Consider the following 21,750-nt stretch of genomic DNA (forward strand, 5'->3'; position numbering starts at 1 on the left):
ACCAATCTGTAACTTAGCTAAGATATCCTGTATAATAAAAGAAAAGTATATATAAAAATGAGAAACAATGAAGCATACACTATTTAATGCTTTTTTTAATTAAAATACTTGTAATATATACATTCAGTACGTACACTTTAGGACGCAAATAATAAAACAATCTTAAATCTGAACACGTTTTGTGCGAGCTTTTGTCGATACGCGCGTACAAAGTAATAAATGCGAAAGAAATTTAACAATCCGACAAAATAATCAAATGCATTATTGCACCAATATATAATAATATCTAATAAGTAATTATTATTTATATAACTGGCCATCTCTCTCGTAATCTTTTTTTTCCTTGAGCTATGAAATAGAAGAAAAGAGATTTATTTTTTACGCTGACTGATCAGAATTTCGTAATTATCTATCATAATATCGATACACGTCGACACTTAGGGTCATTCCACAATAGGTTGCAAATACCCCCGTTGCCAGTTGACAGTTGCGGATTGACCAATTAGCTGACAAGTTGCTTTGCTCTGATTGGTCAATTCGCAATTGTCAACTGGCAACGAGGACATTGCAACCTATTGTGGAATGACCCTTAATGCCGCGTGGATTAAGCATCTCACATATAAAGTATGTATAAAAAAATTATTCTAAAATACTACAAAATTACGTCTGTTAATAACGTCGGAAGAGCCATAACGCGAATTTAAATAAATCAATATCGTGAATCGGCGCTTTTTTTCTCTTGAAAAATCAGTATTCAATATCTATACTCTTTCTTTTTCGCGCTTTTGCGCGATTATTATTCTCTTTTTTTTAATGACTGGCTTTTAATAAATGATGAAATTTGTCTGCCACACGGTAGTAATGCGAAAGATTTTTTATCTTTAATATCTGAGAATAGATACTTCAAATGCACCTGACTAAATTCGATTTGCCTCGATTCGAGCTTGCCTCTATCTTCTGTAATTTTGACGATTTCGTTAAATACGAAGCTAATTTGAAATGCGATATCCCAAGTATAGCAAAAAATGTACAAAAAATATTTAAAACTAATTTTCAAAGATATTTTCAAAACGTTAAAATAATTGATTAAGTCCCTTTTTATTCATCAAAAAACATTTATTTTAACGTTAATGTAATGTAAATATTTATTTAATGTTTATTAAATATTTATTTTATTAATATTTTATTAATGAAATATTAATAAATTAAATATTTAATAAACGTTAAATAAATATTTATATTACATTAACGTTAAAATAAATGATTTTTAATGAATAAAAAGGAACTTAACCAATTATTTTAACGTTTCTAAAATATCTTTAAAAATGAGTTTTAAACATTTTTTATACTTTTTTTGCTACTTGGAATTTTTAAAAATGTACCTCGTATTTAGAAATAATCTCCATTTGGCTAGAAATACATAGGTATTTTACCGCGGGAGAAATATGCAGATACAGGTATACCGAAAAAGTATATCCAGCTGCAAAAAAGATACATTTTTTACAATCTCAGTACATTACTAGTCTCTTTACATCGTTAGTCTCATCTCTAAAAAATTCGACGCGTTATATGTACGAGGTTGTTTTAATTCCTCGCGATCTTTGTGGACTCCTTGTTGCTGGTGACGTGCTCAAGGTCAACTCCATCGTACTCTAGACCGCCCGTATTGTCGTAATACGCGTAATCGTAATCATTCTTCTTGCTCGATTTCGGCCGCGCTGTCGTGCTACTGCTACTGCTGGGTAATTTTGTCGTCGACGAAAACGGTCTCGCGGATCCGCTAACGTAGGTGATGCCACGCGGCGTCGTCGTCGGCTGATTGGCTCTCTGAGAGTTGGAGCTAAAGTTGTTCGGATTGTAAGTGGTAGCGCTGGAAGACCGCCTGCAAAAGAAAAAAAAAGACATTGATCGATCTCTTCTTATTGTCAAAAGCAACCTTCTAAACGAGAATAAAAAAAAAGAAATAATTTAATATAATTTTTAAATAAAATTTTAATAAATTTTTTATAGACCTTCGAAAATCTGCTCACACAGTACTCTTTTTATATTTTTGATAAAATCATCTAATTTTTGTAAATTTTTGCAAATTTTTTCTTTTCGCGAGATCGCGCATTCTAAAATTGAACGCGAATTTAGACAATATAACACTCCCTTTTTTTATGCGAATCGAAAGTTTACCTTGGTACCGGCGTGGTTCTCGGCGATTCGGCGAGATGATTGATACTCGCGGGACTGAAGCCGATTCCGATAGAAGATCTCGCGACGTCGAAGCTACCCGTGCTGGTCTCGATGTAATACGACTTGCCGCCACTCGCTCCGTCGTAATTATTATACTGAGTCGCTTTCTTCGACGTTTTCGTGCTGTCGTAATATTGCGTGGAAGGCTTGATCGCCTGGCTAGTAGTTTTATCGTAGTACTGGTTGTTGTCATTGTTCCGGAAGGCGGTCGTCTGCGCAACCGTGTTGTCCCCGTTCACGTACTTCTTCGTCGCCGGGCTATAAGTAGTGGGCGCGTAACTATTGCTCGCAAAATTATTGGAGAAGTATTTCGCGGTGGTCTGAGGAACATTCTGTCTAGTAGATGTAACTGGTCTATACTGGCCGTTGTTATTGTTGTTGTTGTTGTAATGATTGTCGTAGACGGTAGACGCGGATGTAGTAGACGGGTAGGCAACGTTGCTGGTTCCTCGTTGGATGTTATTGTAGCTTCTCTGCTGATAATTGTTGAAATCGCTAGTTTGTTGGTAGTTGGTGCTCGGCTGGACGGTGGTGGTAGACTGCGGGAATTGATAGTTAGATTGATAGCTGGTCTTCGGGCTGTAGGTGCTGGGTCTCAGAGTTGTCACTTGGGAGGAACTACTGGCGGCATTCTGTTGATTGTAATTAGGATTGAAGACGTTGAAGACATTCGTGCTGTAGACGTTATGCGGGGGCGTCGTTCTGACAGTTGTGCTAGGTGATGATTGGTGATTACTGTACGTATCCTGATACGTCGTGCTAGGTCGATACGTCGTGGATGACGGTACGTTGTATCTTTGGGAGTTCTGATTTCGGTTGTAGCTTTCCTGTAACGGTCGGACGGTCGTCGACGAGGCGACGTACGTCGTGGATCGTTGATTGTACGCGTTGTTGTTGTTGTAATAATTGCCGTTGTAGCTGTGCTGAGTAGGAGCGGCTGGCGTCGATGTGGTGGTCGTCGACGAGTAGCCGCCACCGTTGTACGGTTGCTTCCTGCTGATCTTCCTGACACCGCCGACCTTCTTCTTGGTGTCTTGATTCACGTCCTCCTTGTACGACTTCTCGGTTTCGTATTCATCCTCTTTGTTGTTCCTATTATACAAATTGCCGCTACTGCTACCTCGCAGTATGTCGCGGTTGTTGTTGTAGTTGGACGAGGACACTCGGTTCACAGCGTTAGCGGAGGATCGAACCGCGTCACTGGTTTCGCTGCGTTGAAGATTATCCTGAGGCTCGGCGTCGCTGCGCAAATGATCGTAGTGCACACTCTCGAGACCGGAACCGATTCTGTATAGGTCGAAGTTGTCGCTGGAATAATAGAGGGTCGCAGCCTCGCAATCTACGTCGTACCAATCCGCACAGGTTTGACTCTCTTGATCGAAGGCAGTATCATTAGGACACAGGAATCTAAGTAAAAGATAATTAGATATAATCGTTGATCTATAAACTCCATATTAGTGTTAAATATTTGATACACACATAATTATTTTTTTTAAATATATATATTTTTTCAATAATTATTTTCAATAATTGCGAATAAATATTCGTGTGCTTGTCGTTAAGAAAAAAAGAATATATTTTTATTAATATAAATAAAAATATAAAATATATACATATGCTTTTTTTTCTTAACGACGAGTGTATGAATATTTACTCACAATTATTAAAAATAATTATTAAAAAATATATATATATTTTTTAGTAAGAAAATTATTTAAGAAAATAAATATATATTTTATATTAGCAACGCGTATGCGAGTATTTATTATTCGCAATTATTTACAAAAGTTGAGAAAAATTTATTTATACCAATCGCGGAAAAGATTTTGCAACACTCACTTATAGTCCTGAATGGTGCCAGCCACAGAGACGCAGACATGGAAAACTTGGCAATCGGTCTCAGGGTCCGCGTAATAGCTACCGACTATTTTGTTGCGACAAGAGAAGGAAGTTTCCGGCATGTACTGTTGGGAATATCTTGGCGGTGGTCGTTGGAGACCTAGTACGCAACTCCATAGTATTCCCACTGAAACATAAAGCCGAAAGTGTGTTACGAAAATTTTTATATATACTTAAAGTATAGCGTGCATGACACTGTGTCATTTGAATCTATTTAACATCTATTATCTCCTGTAATTTTCTGTGAGAACAATTTTTTGTCTAGAATGTTATGTTGCTAAAAAATTTGTCGAGCGCAGAATAGTTGCATAACTCATAGCAAGAAAAAACGGCGATACTATCAAAATTTTAATCCACTGCACTAAACATCAGACTTGTATTTAAAGATAAATTTAAAAAAATTGAATAACATATACTAATTCTGTATAAAAAAATTAAAAAAAGATTAATCTTGAATGCTTATTAATATGTGATAAGATACTTATTAGAAATTATAATAATCGAACGCACGTCGTGTCGATATAATTTTTCGTGTTTGCGAGTTTTCCGCGCTTTGCTTTAAAATCATTTGCATTTTCATGCAAACTATCCACATAAAAGAATCACCTCATTCATTACGTCTCATCAATTGAATCGTTGGTTGCAAACACGCGATCATTTAAAGTCTCGAATGTCTATTCGCGTATCAATGAAATTCCAGTAGCGAGCTATAAACTCGGTAGATGTCGATGCACCTTTCTACTTCGGGGTATCTGTATGCACAAAATAGTGTGAATATTCAAGTAGACGTGACCGCGTGTAAGGAGATTGTTTCGATTGAATACACATTTAGTTTTCTATTAGAAAATACACTGCCGGTTTTCTACTAGAACGTGTCTTAAATAAGAAACATCGTTTAAACTATCGTAGAACGTGTATAAAATCTCTCGAAGCATGCCAATACTTAAGCGATTCTTAATCACATTCAAGTAGTGAGAAAAAATCGAATGTTATTTCGAAGAGGAATAAATATTTCAATATATATAATTATTACATATTTTTTAGAAAAAATAATTCATTGTTACTTGCGTAATCCGTTCACATCATCTCACCTTTTAAAACTAAGTGTTTGAGGGGTAAAGATTTTGCAAAAATAACGAGATGTTTAGAAAGAAAAAGAGAGAAAGGGAGAGAGAGGAAAGTTGAGATAAAAATTCTTTTTAAATATTATCATATTATCGTTGTGTAAAAAAAATCAAAGTTTACTAAGGCAACCACGATATTTATTCACTCCCTGAATAATATTCATTAATTTTTGTAAATATTGCCGGGCACAAAAGACGAAGTCGCGCGATTTTTGCGTCCGATCTTGCGGTAATTAAAATCATCCGTGTTGAGTATAAACCTACCCGAGATTAGGACGAGCTGCCGTCTCCAGGTGAGCTCCATGTTCGCGTGCGGATGCTCTCTTCACTTCGGTTTCGATTCACACTCCCGCGTTACCTGCGCGATCGGACTCGTGGACGCGACTGCAACCGCGATCAAGTACCTTTGGTTTGGGCCCGAGAAGAGACGCGCGCGCGCTCACGAAGAAGATGCTTTCTAGGAGGATGGGATTATACCAGGTAGGGGCCCTCTCGTCGTCTTCGGGCAGGAGAGAGAGAACGTACACACGGGGGCCCCGCGTTCTCTGGAACGTAACGTCTCTCTTGTTACATCACCTCTCTAGTAACCGGGCTCGTTCGCCAAGCAGCCCCCGCGGCGAACGATGGCACGTATTTTATGTATGGATGTATGTTTGTACGTGGGTACGCGGCGCATACCTTCATTGGATGACTCCCGCGTATAACTTACACCGTTTTACATAGGTGGTACGGAGATAAGTGGATAGGAGATCGGAGAAACCGCGAAAGACATTATCATCTGCTAAAGAGAATCCTATCTCGCGCGCGATGCAAACGATAATACGTAGGCGATCGCTATTGTGTCGCATGGAAGACCATGCACGAGGAAAACTACGGATGACGCTTTTGTAGGTTGATGACGGTATATATTTAACTTAGAGAGTCATCGAGGATAAGGCGCTTTGTAGAAGACTACGATAAAAGAACGTCTCGCGTCGGGATAATCAGCGTTTTAGTGTCAATTCTTGTTTATGATCTCTAATAATCGAGGAAGGAAAAGATCGTTAATAGATCGCGTTTAGTTTCGATGACATATCGCGAATTTTTTTATTCGATTATTTTCGCGATAATGAGATGAGTTTTGTGCGATACGCGATGGAAGAAAGTCCGTGAAAGGAGGGTAGATATCGCTTGAATGGAGATAGACACAAGAAGCCGAATGCTTTTTAGGGACAATTATTGTAATGGAATCTCAAAACGATTACATTTTGTATGAAAGGAATACGTGGTTGTCCTTATAAGGAGAGAAACATATATTTTCTATATAATATGTTCGTTCAGAGTATTATATACATATACATATTTCTTTTTTTAGTGAATGTATATAATTTAAACTTTTTAAGAATTTAAGAAAAAATTGTAAAATATTGACAATTATCTCAAATCCTTGAAAAAATGGATTAAAATACTATTTTCCTCTCTCTCAATCTTTCAATTTTTTCGATATGAATCAGTCTCTCTTAAGCTCCTCTTAAACAATTTCTATAATTTGCAATAAAATCAAAGGAGAAATTTACTCACAATTTAACGTCATACATTTTACTTTCACAATATTTTTCAGTATTATATACATGACACTTAAAAATTATAACTAGAATTCTATTCTAAAGCAGGCTCTTTAATCATTTTATATAATTACGCGTTATTTCTCAGCAAAATAAAACTTATTTCCAAATTTAATTTTGAAATTTATAAAAAGTACACGGAGAGAATTTTCTCTTAGAATTTACTCTGAAAATCATGGTACTCGTGGGACAATATGATAAAGAAAGAATTTTATGAGAATTTTTTTGATTAATATTTATCACAATAAAAATAATAATATCTATTACAATAAAATATACAATATGTTTGATTAATTTTACTATGCAGTTTAGTAAAATTAATCAAACATGTTTTATATTTTATTGTGATAGATATTATTATTTTTATTGTGATAACTATCAATCAGAGAAATTCTCATAAAATTCTTTCCACCATATTGTCCCATGATTACCATGATTTTCAAGGTAAATTCTGAGAGAAAATTCTCTCAGTGTAGCAACCTTTAAGTGATTTGTGTGTCTACTTTATTCGTTTTTTAAGAGATTTCACACAAATCTTGGCAAAGAGAAAATGAAGAGAATGTAAATATCTCGCCTCTCTCCTTCTTCTCTTTACGCTTCTAAATCCTAACGCCTCTCGTCTGCCAGCGCAAGTTCGGCGTGACCGGTCGTCTGGTGGCCTTTGCCAGCCAGAGATCGCCGCGACTCTCGTTGCACTCGTCGAAGGGTGCATCCGAAGGAGTGCTCGGCTGCATTCCAGCGGCAGCAACCTGAGGAACGCGACGCGTGGACGGGGGTAGCAACAGTGTTAGAAGGTTCGGATTGCCGCGTCCGCGAGGTCGTTTCCATCACTCGAGAGAGACCACGTTCTAACGATGTTAGATACTTGAAATAGTTGGAAATCGTGAAATTCACGCGCGGATAATTGCACGGGCGGGGTTCGCGAATTGTTTTTTTTTTATTTACCTTTTGTTCGCGAAATGATTTTCGATTCTTTCTCGGAAAAAGACTTTCTCGCGAGTTTCTCCGATATCAGAGATACTATGGCGATACTCTCGGTAAGGGACGGACGAGCGATCTCACACCCGTTAGAAATCGTCCGCGATTCGCAGGAGGAGATTTCGTTATTAAGTGGAATTGCGACGGTCGATTCTTCGCGAGAGATTAGATCGTTTCCGCGGATCGAAACCCCGAAGCGGCGCGAAACACGCGAAGACGTTCGTCTGCGAGTGCAGGAGAGTCACGTGGCCCGATTCACTTGCCGCCGTCGCACGAAGATCGAGGTCGTACCTCGACAATCGAAATTTCGCAATTCAGCCTGCCTTGCATCCTGTGCCATGCCGCCGGTGCAATGCCTTAAAGAGAGAAGGAGAAGCGAAAGAACTCCACGATATACGGTTCTAGAGTCGAAGCAACGTCGCGTAAAATCGTCGTTGCATTTGTGACTTGTGAAATGAGACACGAGACTAGCTTTCTTAAATGTTTGCACTTCGCGATAGACATCTGGCCTGTTTATAAAATTTATTTTTAACATGTAACTTTTCTCTTTAACACAAGTAACAGAATTTAAATACAATACGTATTTCAATTTTTCTACTCGCTGATATTTCATTATTCAATCTACATATCCATGCAAAATAATTATTTTCAATAGCACGAATAAACTGATTTGAAAATCCTCTTATATATCTTATATATCGAGAACGATATATAAAATATATTATAAAATATATTATAGAATCGAATTATTAAAATGTTTCGCGAAAATTGATCCTCTAATTCTAGCTCGTTTAATCCTGTCTCTCGTATACGCGATATCCATTAGCGATTAGAGATTCGTTTCGACACCGCACGTACGTGCCCCGTAAGGGGGTAATTAACGAGTCGGACTTTATATTTTTCAATGGCCGTTCGTCTCTCTATTACGCGCGCCGCGATGAATTTTGCGCCGCGAGGTATCTTCTCAGCCTTGGAGGGCGAAAGTTGTCTTCGGCTCGTAGATGGAACGATATTTGCACCTATAGCTTAGACGATCGTCGTCGTGCGATTGCGAGCGTAAAGTGATTTCAGCCGCTCGTTTTGCGCGGCTAAAATTTGCAAGCGGTACATTTTGCGCTCGATAAAACGATTTGCATGATGAGAAGGGGAGGAAGAAGAATTCCTTAGGATCGTACAAGGTGATGATACGATAGTATAATGACGGTGACACGAACGGATAATTATCTACGATTACAGTCTAGCCTCGTGCGAATCATCTCTTAATTAATTTCACATTACATGTCACACATATTTCAAGAAGCGACTCTGTGAGAATCTAAACGACTTTCAAAGATTGGCAATTTAGAGTTTTGACAAAAGTTTGAAATGCGAGATGTTTAGTATTTACAATTTAGTAAATGTCATAATTTTGATAATATGTTTCCAAGTTTTTAAACAAATGCCTTTTTATAAAGCACTCGGAAAACAATCTCAAAAAATTATATATATTTACACTGACACTACAAAAATATGATAAAAATATGAAATATTAAAATAAATTGTATAAATTTATCGAATTTAAAAATAATAAATTGAACTATTTTCTTATTTATTCATAAAAATTAAAATTAAAAAAATTATTTATCTTTTAAAATTGAAATTTTTCATATGAAAAATGTTTGTGCGAAATATTTATACATGATATACCAAATCAAATAAATTTTAATTATTTTATTGTATTTTTCAAGTTATCTAATTTATTTCAATGTAAAATGTTAGATTATGTCGACGTGTACAAACCACAGAGCACGTCGGATTACGAAATAGCCTAATCTAATTTTGCTAATTGCTAATTGTAAAGTATATTGTGTGAGAAGCAATTAAGTTAGAAGAAAAAATGGAAGATTTAGAATATACTGTAATAATATCAAGAAAGACAGTTATTTAGATTATGTAATATTCCGTCGAGAAAGAAAGTCTCGAAGAAAAAAACTTTCAAACTTTAAGAATTCGATACAAGTTAATTTAGCATATAAACGAGCATTAATTATAAATTTTCGATGAGTGAATTAATTAAGCGAATTCAATTTGTGTTAAAATGCAACACTTGATTGGTCAGAAATATTGGGTTTTTTCCATCTTTCCCTTATCGATTTACTCTCTCGCAAATTTCAAGTTATAATCGAGCAGATATACATATATCTATACATTCATTGTAAAAATATATACGGCATTTGAAGATACTTGGAATAAGAAATTATGTCCCTAAAAATAGCAAACGTTAGTTTAGATTCTCGCGAGATTATTATTAATTATTATTAATTATTAATTTCTGATTGGAAATTTTGCATTAATTTGCCCAGACAATCTCTGCGCAGCCTCTCGATCTCGGCGAACAACGTAAGTGTGTTGTATAGCCTTAGGGTCTACACGAGATGTGATATTTGCTCTTTCCGGAATAATTTTACACGTAGCAGTCATTAGTCCCGCCGTTGTAAGAGGAGCATAAATTCCCGTCTCATTAAATAGATATATGTGAAATAATTTTCCGAATGATAATAATTAGGAAGATGAGCCGAACGGACGTAACTTATCGCCTTTTCTCGCGCAATTTTTGCGTTGATATCGTCACACATGTGTGCGTGCATTTTCTGCGGTAATTATTATTAAACTTCGCGTCTCTCTCCGACTTATACCATTTAAAGGTCAGGCTCGCCAATATTGAATCATCGGTGAATTTCAAAGAGCATGACAATTCCTACGGCAGATTCGTCGGCATGTTCGCGGAGAAAGCGCGGAAGGTTAAAGGTTTCAGTGAACCATTTTTTCCGTGATGACGACGTTTAGATGATGCTTCGACAGAATCCATCATCTCGGTTTATTAATCGATCTTCTTGGATTTTATAGAAAATCAAAAGTCAGCACGCAACGTAATTTTATTTTATATTTCGTTCTATTCCATTTTATTTTATTTTATTCTATATTGTATATTTTATTTCATTCGTTCTAAACTTTAAAAATTTTTTATAACCGAATTTTTTATAAATGAATTTCTTTTATGTCATATTTTTTAAGGTAAATTGAGATGTTTTTTCTTGAGAAAACATCATCTCTCTTTAAACTAATTTCGTTCACGATTAAAATCCGCGAAAGTTTCGCGCATCGCGGATCCCTCTTCATTTAAAAGTAGTCATTTTTGAGCCGCGAATTATGCTGCGATATATTCACGATATTCCCTTTCTCCTCTAAAAATACACATGTTACGCAAACAGATACGCGCTTCCGTTCGCGCTCGCCTCTATATAACTTCTCTCGTGTCTCAGGACTGTCGACTGGCTCCGCCGAACATCGGGTATCCGCCGGGTTGGGGTTTCTTAACTTAAGCGGATGCAAAAAGGTGCTAAGCGTATGCGAGTACATCTGACTTCCGTCAGACGCGCACACATTCGTGCGTGCGATCCGGTGCGCATCTTCCGCGCGGATTAGCCTTGAGATACGGCCAATAAACGATCCAAGTTCCCCGTTTTTTCTTAACAGTCGACCGCTCCTCCTTCTCCCTTTCCTCTCCCCGGTTCCTCTTGTCACGCACTTCGACTCGAGATAGTGAAAGTGTAGAGATTTTTGTCAGGAACGTCCTCCATCTGTACAACACGTGCGCATTCGCCGAATGCATTTTCTCGGCGGGAAGAGAGATATATGTACCTCATAAAGTTTGTACTCTTGTTCGGAAACGCGAAACGGTGCTTGCGTTCGATGAGAAAATGAGCGGGAAACTCAACGTAAGAGATATAGGAAAATGATCGATAAATTAGCTATGTTCTGTCGAACTTAATTATGTATATGCAATGTGGCATGATTTTTTAAAACCTTCCTTTAAATAAATATATTGTGTAGTCACATATAAGAATTCTCTATTTTTTTTAAATAAATAATTTTTTCTTTAATTCTTTTTATATAAAAAAATCTGATAATTGATAACGTTATTTTTTGTCATACAATCATGAGGTAAAAAAGTGTTTGTTTTGAACAAAAGAAACGCGCATCATCAATTTCGTCGAGAGGTTTTTATTCGACACGATTACGACTGATGGATATACGACATTAAAAGTTAACGCATTCAGAATGTGTTGCCTTTATATGTCTTGCCTATTAAAACAACAAGGAACAAAAAAAATAGGAAATATCTTGCGTTTTACGAGCGTCGTCAATTTTCGCGTCGTAAACCTCTTTAGAGCGAGTCCGTAATCTTTGGGGGGGGTAATCATTCTACCTTTATAAATGCCCTTTTTCGAAAGTACTCGAGGAGGAAAATGTGAAAATTTTGTACTGTCTTATATATAGAGAGGACTAATGCGCTCTGAGTAAATTACATATCGCAATAATGATCTGAATAACGGAGTTGCAAATCGAAGAGTCGAACAAATCGATTCTTTACGACCCCGATTTGTGATGATCTGTTACATAATATTGCACGCGTGTTTATATGCGCAACATCTTGACCCGAGAGAAAGTAAATGAATTTTATTTTAATCATTTTCTCCCAGCATATATTATAATTATATAAACGATTAATTATATATCTTATAAAAAAAAAAATATATCAGTAATAATATTTATTGTATGAATCCTATATATTAAGTATAAAATTAAATTCTCTAGTTTATATTTAATTTATTTATTTTTAGCAAATTTTTAGAATTTCTCCGAAGCCATTTCACTCTGGCTTGTTTCGATTTACTGTGACCTATTGCGTAACTTTGTTTTTTTATCATGATGATGTGTCTCTAAACTTTCATGCGCGGTGCCGTTTTCTCGCTTCAAGATTAATAAGTAAAATCCATATGACATTCTTCAACTTTTTGACGCTTCTGACGCTCGTAACACAATGATTACCAATGGAGTAACCGGCTAGCAAATAATTTATCTCTACGGTGATGGTAGCAGGAAGGTAAGAGAGAGAGAGAGAAAGAGAAAAGGAGAAAAAGAGAGGATGTCTCGTGTTCATCTCTACCACGTGAGAAAGTGAAAGCAAAGGCCGTATGCTTTGAAGACGAGATGAGGCACCGATCGTCCCGGCATTCGATCGTCTTGAAAATCACCTCCTCTCCTAACAGCGGCCTCGTTATAGCGATATCGTTCCTCTTCAAAGCCCAATTACGTGCATTTTCCATCGCACAAATTCGACAAGTTTTTATTATATCATCTATTTCAGTGATACAATTCTTTCTTGTATTACAAACTTTAGATTTTCTGCGTATACGCGTTTAATTTGATAAAAATTAATAAAATAATATTTTATGGCTTCGCGCGAAATTCGGATAGTTTCCTTTTACGGCAGCTCAAGACGTTCTGAAAGTTTGCTATATAAAGATGCGCTTCTCTCGCTCGCTATTATATAATTCTTCGTTTTATAATATCAATATTAAAATAAAAAGCTTCAGCATCAGTAAAATAAATTCATGAATCAAATATTTTTTTCTGCTTACAACGTTTATCTCTTTTTCTCTCTTTCTCTCTCTTTAACGTTATTGAAGATTAGATTATACTTCCTTGTTTTATATTCGCGCGTTAAAATATTAGTTAATGAAGCTTAAGATGGGATATTAGTATTGCTTAATTATTATTATTTATAAATAGTAAACGCATACATTCTCTTTCGTTTCTCTTCGATTGTGTGTTCTAATAACAATCGCTCGACAAAGGTAAAATGGCGTTGGTTAATTGAAGCGATTACTTTGTAATTGATGGGTGAATCGGTTGTATGTATGCCAGCTTTCTCGATCTTAAATCACACGACCTCGATTCTGGTTCTAATTCAGACAGAAGTACAATTCAATTATATATTATACCGTTTTAATAGGAATTAAAGTATATTTCGGACACACCGTTTTACGCAAGAAATATATTTAATATCTGATATAAAGAGAATTTTGCAGGACGCGATATCTCTTTGAAGGAAATTGAGTTTCAAAAAAATTCTTTTTAAATAATATAGATGTAATTTGCGTAGAATTGAAAACTCGAATCACTTTGTCCTCCGAGCAAGGAAATGCTCCTCTCAATTTTTGTAATGAAATTAATCTAAATATTTTCTCTCTTCGAAAGAAAAGGAAAAAGAGAAAGAGAGCGCCGGCTGTTTCCGCGAGCGTAATTAACGTATTTGCGATGAACTAAGCTGCCACCCGAGGTTTTAATTACGTGGCGAAGGGGCTGGCTGCTGTTATTGTGACATACTGTGCATATTCTGCGGCGCGCAACTCCGTGTGAAAAAGAAAATTATCCACTCATCACCGCGATATGCGCCTCTCACTTATATAACTTGGAATCTCGTTTGATGGTCCTCCAAGTGACGACCATATATATATGTATCTTATTTCACTTTACTCCTTTTGCAGCATCGCGCATTTAAATTTGTATACGTTCGCGCATTTGCCATATGTAATTTCCGCGGTTTGTTAAGTATCCGCATTTGCATTAACAATCATAAATATTTTATACTGAAAAGGCTATCCACGCGATTCCCAGCTTCTTTATAGAGAGAAACCGAGCGGCGGAGTTGTTTATCCCTCGCGATAGAGAAAGAGATGTGCATTAATTCTATGCATAAATAGCACGCATAAATCACATCCGACAAGAGGAGATTCCGCTCGAATATCGTTACTCTTCCTTTTCTTGTCAACGTGCCTCTTTATTGCAAAATTAACTCTTGCAAGATGATGTGAGAGAGGAGATTTCGTTCTTTCATATAAATATCGTTTGCACAAATTATTTAAATGTAGAAATATTGAAGAGAGAGAGAGAGAGAGAGAGAGAATACCTCTCTTGTAAAATAAAAATAGAAAATTTTAAAGGTCAATGATTCATAGACTTTTAACGAAAGTTTCCGAGTTGCAAGAATAAATTATTATTATTAAACTCGTAAAATTATTCCTTAAATATCAAATAAAAATAAAAATAATAATTTACTGAAAACCCCTCTCTTCAAGTATCTAGCTGGATGACGTTTCGTCAATAATATCATTGCAAAATACGATTCATCTTATAACTAAAAAAAAAAAATCCTTCGAAATCTTACAGAGACCGTTTGTGATCGAGGTAGCTAAATTATTGTTAAGTCAGACTCTTAATCAGCAGAATTCAGTACTTCCTTCTTAATGCAGGAAACAATTAGCGGTTTTTGTTCGTGGAGGCTACTGTATAGAGCTTGAAGACGATTTATAATCGTAGGTCATGCCGATGCTGCATATAGGAGGGAAAGATCCCCTTTAGAAAATAACTTTCACTCACGACAGTGTCGCGGGGGCCTAATGCCCCGGGCGCATCGGGCACACACACATACACTTCAGCTTTATACTGGAGCGAGCCTTCCTTATACTATAGAAAATCGGGGCCAGAATTAGAAAGAGACAAAGAGACATGTATATTCTCTGGGTGGATCTCCGTCTTTTTTTAATTATACCATCTGAATTAAAAACATTTCTCAGATATTTATAGCAATAAAAGTGGTACAGCAGTATGCAGCTTCCAGAAAATATTTCATTTATTAGCTTAAACCATGAAGTAGTGGATTATGAATTATTTTTCTTTTAATTCATAAAATACAGATGAATTCCATGTTTTTAATTGTGATACCAGAATAGCGTCAATCAATCAGCGAATTCCTGATAAAAATAGCGATTCACTCAGCATCTTTCTCTACGAAATGGATTATTCTCCCACTCTTGAAGACTCGATCCAGGTATAGAACTGAATGGATACACGTCTACGCGACAATCGCGTCGATATACACGCACACAACGATCTCATGCAATGTTGCATAAACGCACGCGCGTGAAAACCGCGGGCTCTTACGTGCGTGATACGCGATCCGCGTTCGCGTGAAACGTGGAAGTAACGGCCGCGATTATACAAGCAATGTTCCCACATGTGCGCGCGAAAGCTATCTTTCCGAAAATTTTGAACAAGATCGCGCACAAAGGACCCCTTCATCCAAAAAATACGAGTTCAAAAATTTATCCGAAAGACTTTTGCCGGAGCAATAATTTGCTTTCGATATGTATTCGTTTAACTGAGTATAAAAACTGAGACCACAAGATGTAAATTTAATCGACTTTTTTTAAATATGAAAATTTTGAACACGCGTTTTTTATATTTTTATATATCATATTTATATCTCAACAAAGTGCACAAAAATTCTTTATTTATAATCATATCATTTAATTTTACGGGTTATATTCTTGTTTTTTAAATTCTTAGAATTAGAATAGAAATAAAAAAAAAAAAAATATCTATTTCTCCATCTTTTCTTTTTTATATCTATTAATGACAGGTTCTAATTTATGATAATTTACAACTTTTGACGGCTTAAAAGATTGCTTAAATTGTTCAGTGAATGAGAAATATAAAAAAAATTATTTTACGACGACTTTGTCATATATTATCTAAACTTTTCGTATATCGCGTAATTTATATTCAATTTCCGCGAAAATGATCAGAAAGAGGAAAGGGGGTAAAAAGAGAGAAAGAGAGATAATGTATGCGCAACTACCGTGAGAAATTCTCGCCGAGGTCCATATACATAGAGACGAAGATGAGAAAAAAGTATAGACTAATTAGTCCTCGGAAAAACAATACCACGAAAGTAAATCCTTACACGATCGCAAAGCGTTCAAACGAAGTAGTCTTTAAGAGAAGAACGAATATCTACGGAACGTTAAAGATGAAGGATAAAGAATCGAAAAAAAGATTTTCCAAATAAAGCTTCTCTTTGAAACAGGGACCAATATCTATATAAATAATATCAAAAATTAAAAAAATATATAGAGAAAATCGAATCGAAAGAAAAGCTTTATAAAACTCGAGAAAAATTTTAAGAAGCAGTGTGTTTAAAAAAATATTACATTAGGATATAGCGAGGATCGAAAGATATTAGAAACAAATATAAGAACGCGAGAAAAATAAATATAAAAACATTTAAAAAAATAATGTGCATCATTTTTCCTGCAAACGTGATAGTTTCCGTTATTTGTTATGGTTACAAGTTTAGTTAGATAAGTCCGGGAAGGAAGTAGATTCTCTCTTTTAATAATTGCAAGGAAATACAGCTGTGCGCGTACTCGTTAACGGGAAAATGGTGCAAGCTTGCCCTTTTTAATTATTCACCTCTTATGCGCGTATTTGCGTGCATACATAAACACACACATATATATGGGGTGATGCATCTCAGGTGAATCGTATCGCTCTTCTCGAGCAGGAACGTTCGCATGAATGCGGACGAAAGTCTTGCGAAAATTTATCTTGCGCAATTGCTCTCGATCGGACTGTTACGTCTGACAGAATCACTAGTACTCGTCTTCGATTTCCTTTCGTAGAGCTAGTAACGCAATGTTATTCTGCCGATTCCGCCATAGGAATTGATTCTATTTGCCTCCACTCGATTAAAGCTTAAAGGCTATTTAAATCGTATGGCCGTTTTTTTAGGCTAGATTGGATCTCTTATATATATATTATAATGTGTGTGTAAAGATTCCGAAATTTGCGCTGAACGTTGCTTCGATATGTTAGGGGGTATATCAAGAATGTCGAATTTTATAAAGATAAATGTTTACTTTTGTAGCAGAGCATCTACTTCCGCACAAATGCTGTGCAGGGGAACGGATTTTTTTTCGCTTTCGCAAAAGCCATTATAACGTTATTCGTGGGAATCAGTCCAGTCTGTGAACGTTACTGAATCCAATGGTCGATTTCTTCACTTCGCGATAATTTCGTTCGTTTAGACTGGGAAAAGATGGCTTAGCTCGTTCCATTATTTAACAAATACTGATCACTCTTTCTCTCTCTTTAGCGTAACATTTTGTTTGCATTAGAAATTGTCTTCTTAAAAACTCGCTTTTGACTTCAGAATCGTCTTAAAGATATCGCTATGTGTGATTTACGAAAATCGTAAAATATGTAAAGAAATGTAAATATGCTATATCGCGAAAGAAGAATAGATATTTATTGAAATCATTGAAAAATCGACAAGATGAACATTATATATATAAAATCCTTTTTATATGAAGTTTATAAAAGCTTCTTTTAAGACACTGTAATTGGTAGATTCGCGTTGATATCCTTGGATCTCTATGTATGGCATAAGATGAAGTAAGTCCTGTCGTTTTACTTCTTGTTATAAGCGTTATAATTCAATCATATATTTTTTGCCTCTTATTTGTGATATAAAGATCTCATAATAACATGCGCGTTATGTTTCAAGTCGAAATTTCGTAACAGTAATTATTAAACATCCGCAGTAATCACTTGCATAATGCTATGATTAATCAAGTTACTTCTCGACGTTAATCGTAATTGATCTAGCTGATTTTAATCCTCGGCGCGATAAACAATCTCGCTCTCTTTGCTCACGCACTTTCGCCTCGTATTACAATTAGAGAAGTTACCGCTATACGCGTTAGATTTTTCTTGCTAGATTAACGCGCGTGAAACTGTTGGCGTTTTTCCCGCTCATTAGCATCGGTAAGCGAACGAACACATGACTTATCTCACATTACTAGATATCACGTTACCCAACCGAGCGTTTCTCGTTTTGCATAATGAATGTGTAAGGCGTTCGTGCTCCAATTCGGCTTTTCTATTAATCTTCCCTTTTTTTTTGGATTAAATTTTGGATATCCACCGTTGCTATTCAATTAAAGTCGCTAATCGCGCAGAAGAGAATCACGAGCGCAACCGGTGTTTTTTTATTATGCAGTTAAAAAAAAAAACAAGAAATGAAATAACCATTTCCCGTAGTTTATTTGATGCTGGATACGATTTCGTCTTTTAAATTGCTCTATCACCGTTTTTGAAAAATTTGCGATTTAAGTTGTCAAAATAATGGGCTATTTTATCTAAAGTTAAACATGTTGTTAGGATTTTCAATTCCAAGAATTTATGTCGATTATAGTTATAAGATAGTCATAATTAGATATAGAATCTCTCTATTGATGTTAAAATTGATAAATTTATAAAATAAACGAAATTAATAGCAAATGTCAAAATTAAAATATTCCTGGATTTTTATCATGCATTTTATCAAATGTATATACATATACGAAAATTTATGTACACATTTTGAATTGATCAACTTTGATAGATTCATGTTCCTAAAAAAATGTATAATTATATTTAAAAAATATATTATTATATTAAAAATTTGAATAAACATAATAATTAAAAAATATTCGATAAAATATATTAAAATAGCTCTCTTTATAATTTTAATCGCAAATTTATTAAAATTACAACATAATAAAGCAATTTATAAATCGGGATCATATTCAATATAAAGAAAACTACGAGGAAATAATTATTTTCTTTTTCGTGTTAAAAAAATGTTTTTTTTTTTTTATTGAACTGTGTTATTTTTGTCGATGCTTTCGGAGGAGTGACGTGGCACACGAAATTTACATAGGATCTGTATGCGATGACTTTCTCTAACAGGTTATCGCCAAGAATCATCTCTTCGAGTATGTTACATTGTGCGTACGCCTTTTATGAGCGTCTCGACACAAGGATGTTTCAATGGGCCATCTTCCTAATCGTACTTTGTTCCTCTCTTTTGTATCTCTCTTTGTTCCTGCGCTACCCTGACCCACATTTTGACATGTTTACATTCGACGCGTTTAATCTTCATTAAATAAAACGTCTGTTTGATTAGATGGCATGTTAACGCGGCGCGAATAGAGAATTATTATTAATATTTTACATACATTTTTATGCTCCTTTCTCCTATTAGTATGCAATTAAAAGTCGCTTCGATTGATAAATTTATTTTGATATATGTACACAGAGAGAATTTTCTCTTAGAATTTACCCTGAAAATCATGGTAATCGTGGGACAATATGGTATGGAAAGAATTTTATGAAAATTTCTCTGATTAATATTTATCACAATAAACATAATAATATCTACACGTTAAAATATAAAACATGTTTGAGTAATTTTACCATGCAGTTTAGTAAAATTAATCAAACGTGTTTTATATTTTATTGTGATAGATATTATCATTTTTATTGTGATAAATATTAATCAGAGAAATTCTCATAAAATTCTTTCTATACCATATTGTCCCATGATTACCATGATTTTCAGGGTAAATTCTAACAACAAGAAAAAATTCTCTCCGTGTATATATTATTTCGATATCTAATTTATTTTAACTTGCAGTTCCTCGATTGCGCCTCGCGTCGATATTCTCGATCCTTAAGATATACCGATGCGAGAAGCATCGAGAAGGAAGTTAGAATACTTTAATTAGTACAAGGGATAATTGGTAGTAGCAGAAGAGCATGCGGTTTTACGAAGCCTTCCCGTGGGAGGCTGCTGGAAGTCTCACAGTAGGCAACAATCATTTTATTATGTCGTTACCTACACGTACCCTTTCTCGAATCTCGTAATTATTAGTAACAGCTTAGTTCAACGTTTCTCAATCTTTTCCTCTTTGGATCATTTCCGGTTTACACTCGCCGTTTCTTTTTTTATCACGTTGGTTGAGCGAAAGAAAGAACGTTTCAATGTGATTTGCTCTAAAATTTAACGTCTACTGTACACGGCTCTTACTTACGATCTCTTAAGAGTATCACACGATTCTTTATGTTGAGAACCGTTAGTCGTCGTTATCGACTCGTGCATACAATCGCGTAATCGTGTATTATGCAAAGTATTTTCTTTTTTTCTATTATACGCGAATAAATGTTTCTAGGTTTTAATTACTTGGAAATAACAAGATTATGATATTGATCATGATTTATTATGATTATGAATTTCTTTTATTTAGCTACCGTGTCATTACGTTATTAGTTTTTATTCTTCATGTTTTAATTTATTTCTTTTTTAATTATAAATCTGCAATAGATTCGGATTCTTTCTTGTAATATGAAAATATGATATAAAAATATATTAAATTTTATATTCAAACATATTGATATATTTCGTTCGTAATTATTAGAAATTATTCAATTACATATGTTATAATAATTTTCGATGTTATGATCAATCGTATTTAATAAGATTACTTTAATTATTTTTTACTCGAGATAATTATTATCACAATTATTTTTCTCGGTAAAAATTCGCGTAGGATTCGCACTTTGTGCGCATAATAAAAATTTTGATTCTCTCTTATAATCAACTAACTCCTATGAATTATTCCCATAATTATTCCTCTAGTATGACACTAGCGATAAATTATGCACCATCATTGAAGCTTCAGTGAACTCACGAGACGTATAATTACGGACGACAATACGTGCAATTTATTATAAATACCATTTTCATTATGTCAGAACGACGATTTCATTCTCGGCTTCACGGTGTATTACACATTTCTTCCGTACGATAATGACTATATATAATACCTTGCGATATCATGTTGTTTAGATTGTCGACGATTAAATTATTAATAAGCCATAACAGATCCGGCATTCGAACATAATGATTTATTTAACCGAGCGTATATCAAGTCTATCGAAGGTCTTTCGCGTACGATTAGAAAGGGTAAAAAAAACTCACCTGCCTTCGTGATTTTGTTTCATTCACCACCGGTCCGGATGGTCCTTGAGTGCATAACCTTTGGATGAAGTCACTGAGCATCTCGTTCTTCATCTTCGGGACGACTTAAATGCCATGCGAGTAACATCACCTCGCGATATACTCATCGATGTTATCTCATTTCGAAGCGAATATATCGTATAGTAAAATGTATGTAAAAAATGATTTTAAATTATAAATAATTTAAAAATAATTTTTTAAAATAAATTTTAAATAATTTTTAAAACGCGCGAGTAAATTTTTGCTACGGAGAAAAAAATCTATTCCGGATAAGATATATAAAAAAATGAACATTCTTCAGAAAATCTTTAAGAATACGTACAAAATTTATTTACAC

The 21,750-nt window shown here is 35.0% G+C and overlaps 1 protein-coding gene across 3 annotated transcripts; it reads right to left on the reverse strand.

The window, feature by feature from the left end:
- Positions 1–75: 75 nt before the first annotated feature.
- LOC145946376 (uncharacterized) lies at positions 76–21,512 on the reverse strand. Of its 3 annotated transcripts, none has more exons than XM_083056010.1 (4): positions 21,379–21,512; positions 4,078–4,264; positions 2,179–3,645; positions 76–1,882 (listed from the first exon to the last, which is right to left on the reverse strand). In XM_083056010.1, the coding sequence occupies exons 1-4, from the start codon at positions 21,395–21,397 to the stop codon at positions 1,585–1,587; spliced, it is 1,971 nt and encodes a 656-aa protein (XP_082912136.1). In that variant the 5' UTR covers positions 21,398–21,512; the 3' UTR covers positions 76–1,584. The 3 variants fall into 3 exon arrangements, with proteins under 3 accessions (XP_082912136.1, XP_082912137.1, XP_082912135.1); XM_083056011.1 differs by having other exon boundaries at positions 21,375–21,512; XM_083056009.1 differs by lacking the exon at positions 21,379–21,512 and adding an exon at positions 5,526–5,755.
- Positions 21,513–21,750: the final 238 nt, after the last annotated feature.

Source organism: Prenolepis imparis, unplaced genomic scaffold (assembly GCF_030444845.1).
Source record: "Prenolepis imparis isolate NDT839.2.m4 unplaced genomic scaffold, iyPreImpa1.0 SCAF_15, whole genome shotgun sequence".
NCBI lineage: Eukaryota > Metazoa > Arthropoda > Insecta > Hymenoptera > Formicidae > Prenolepis > Prenolepis imparis.

Bases quoted from the DNA above. Each gene is read 5' to 3' on its own strand.
- LOC145946376 (XM_083056009.1), bottom strand. From the start codon at position 5,565: ATGGAGCTCACCTGGAGACGGCAGCTCGTCCTAATCTCGG. The intron at 4,265-5,525 runs GTAGGTTTATAC...TTTATGTTTCAG, and splicing joins GCAGCTCGTCCTAATCTCGG to TGGGAATACTATGGAGTTGC. The intron at 3,646-4,077 runs GTGAGTGTTGCA...TCTTTTACTTAG, and splicing joins GGCACCATTCAGGACTATAA to ATTCCTGTGTCCTAATGATA.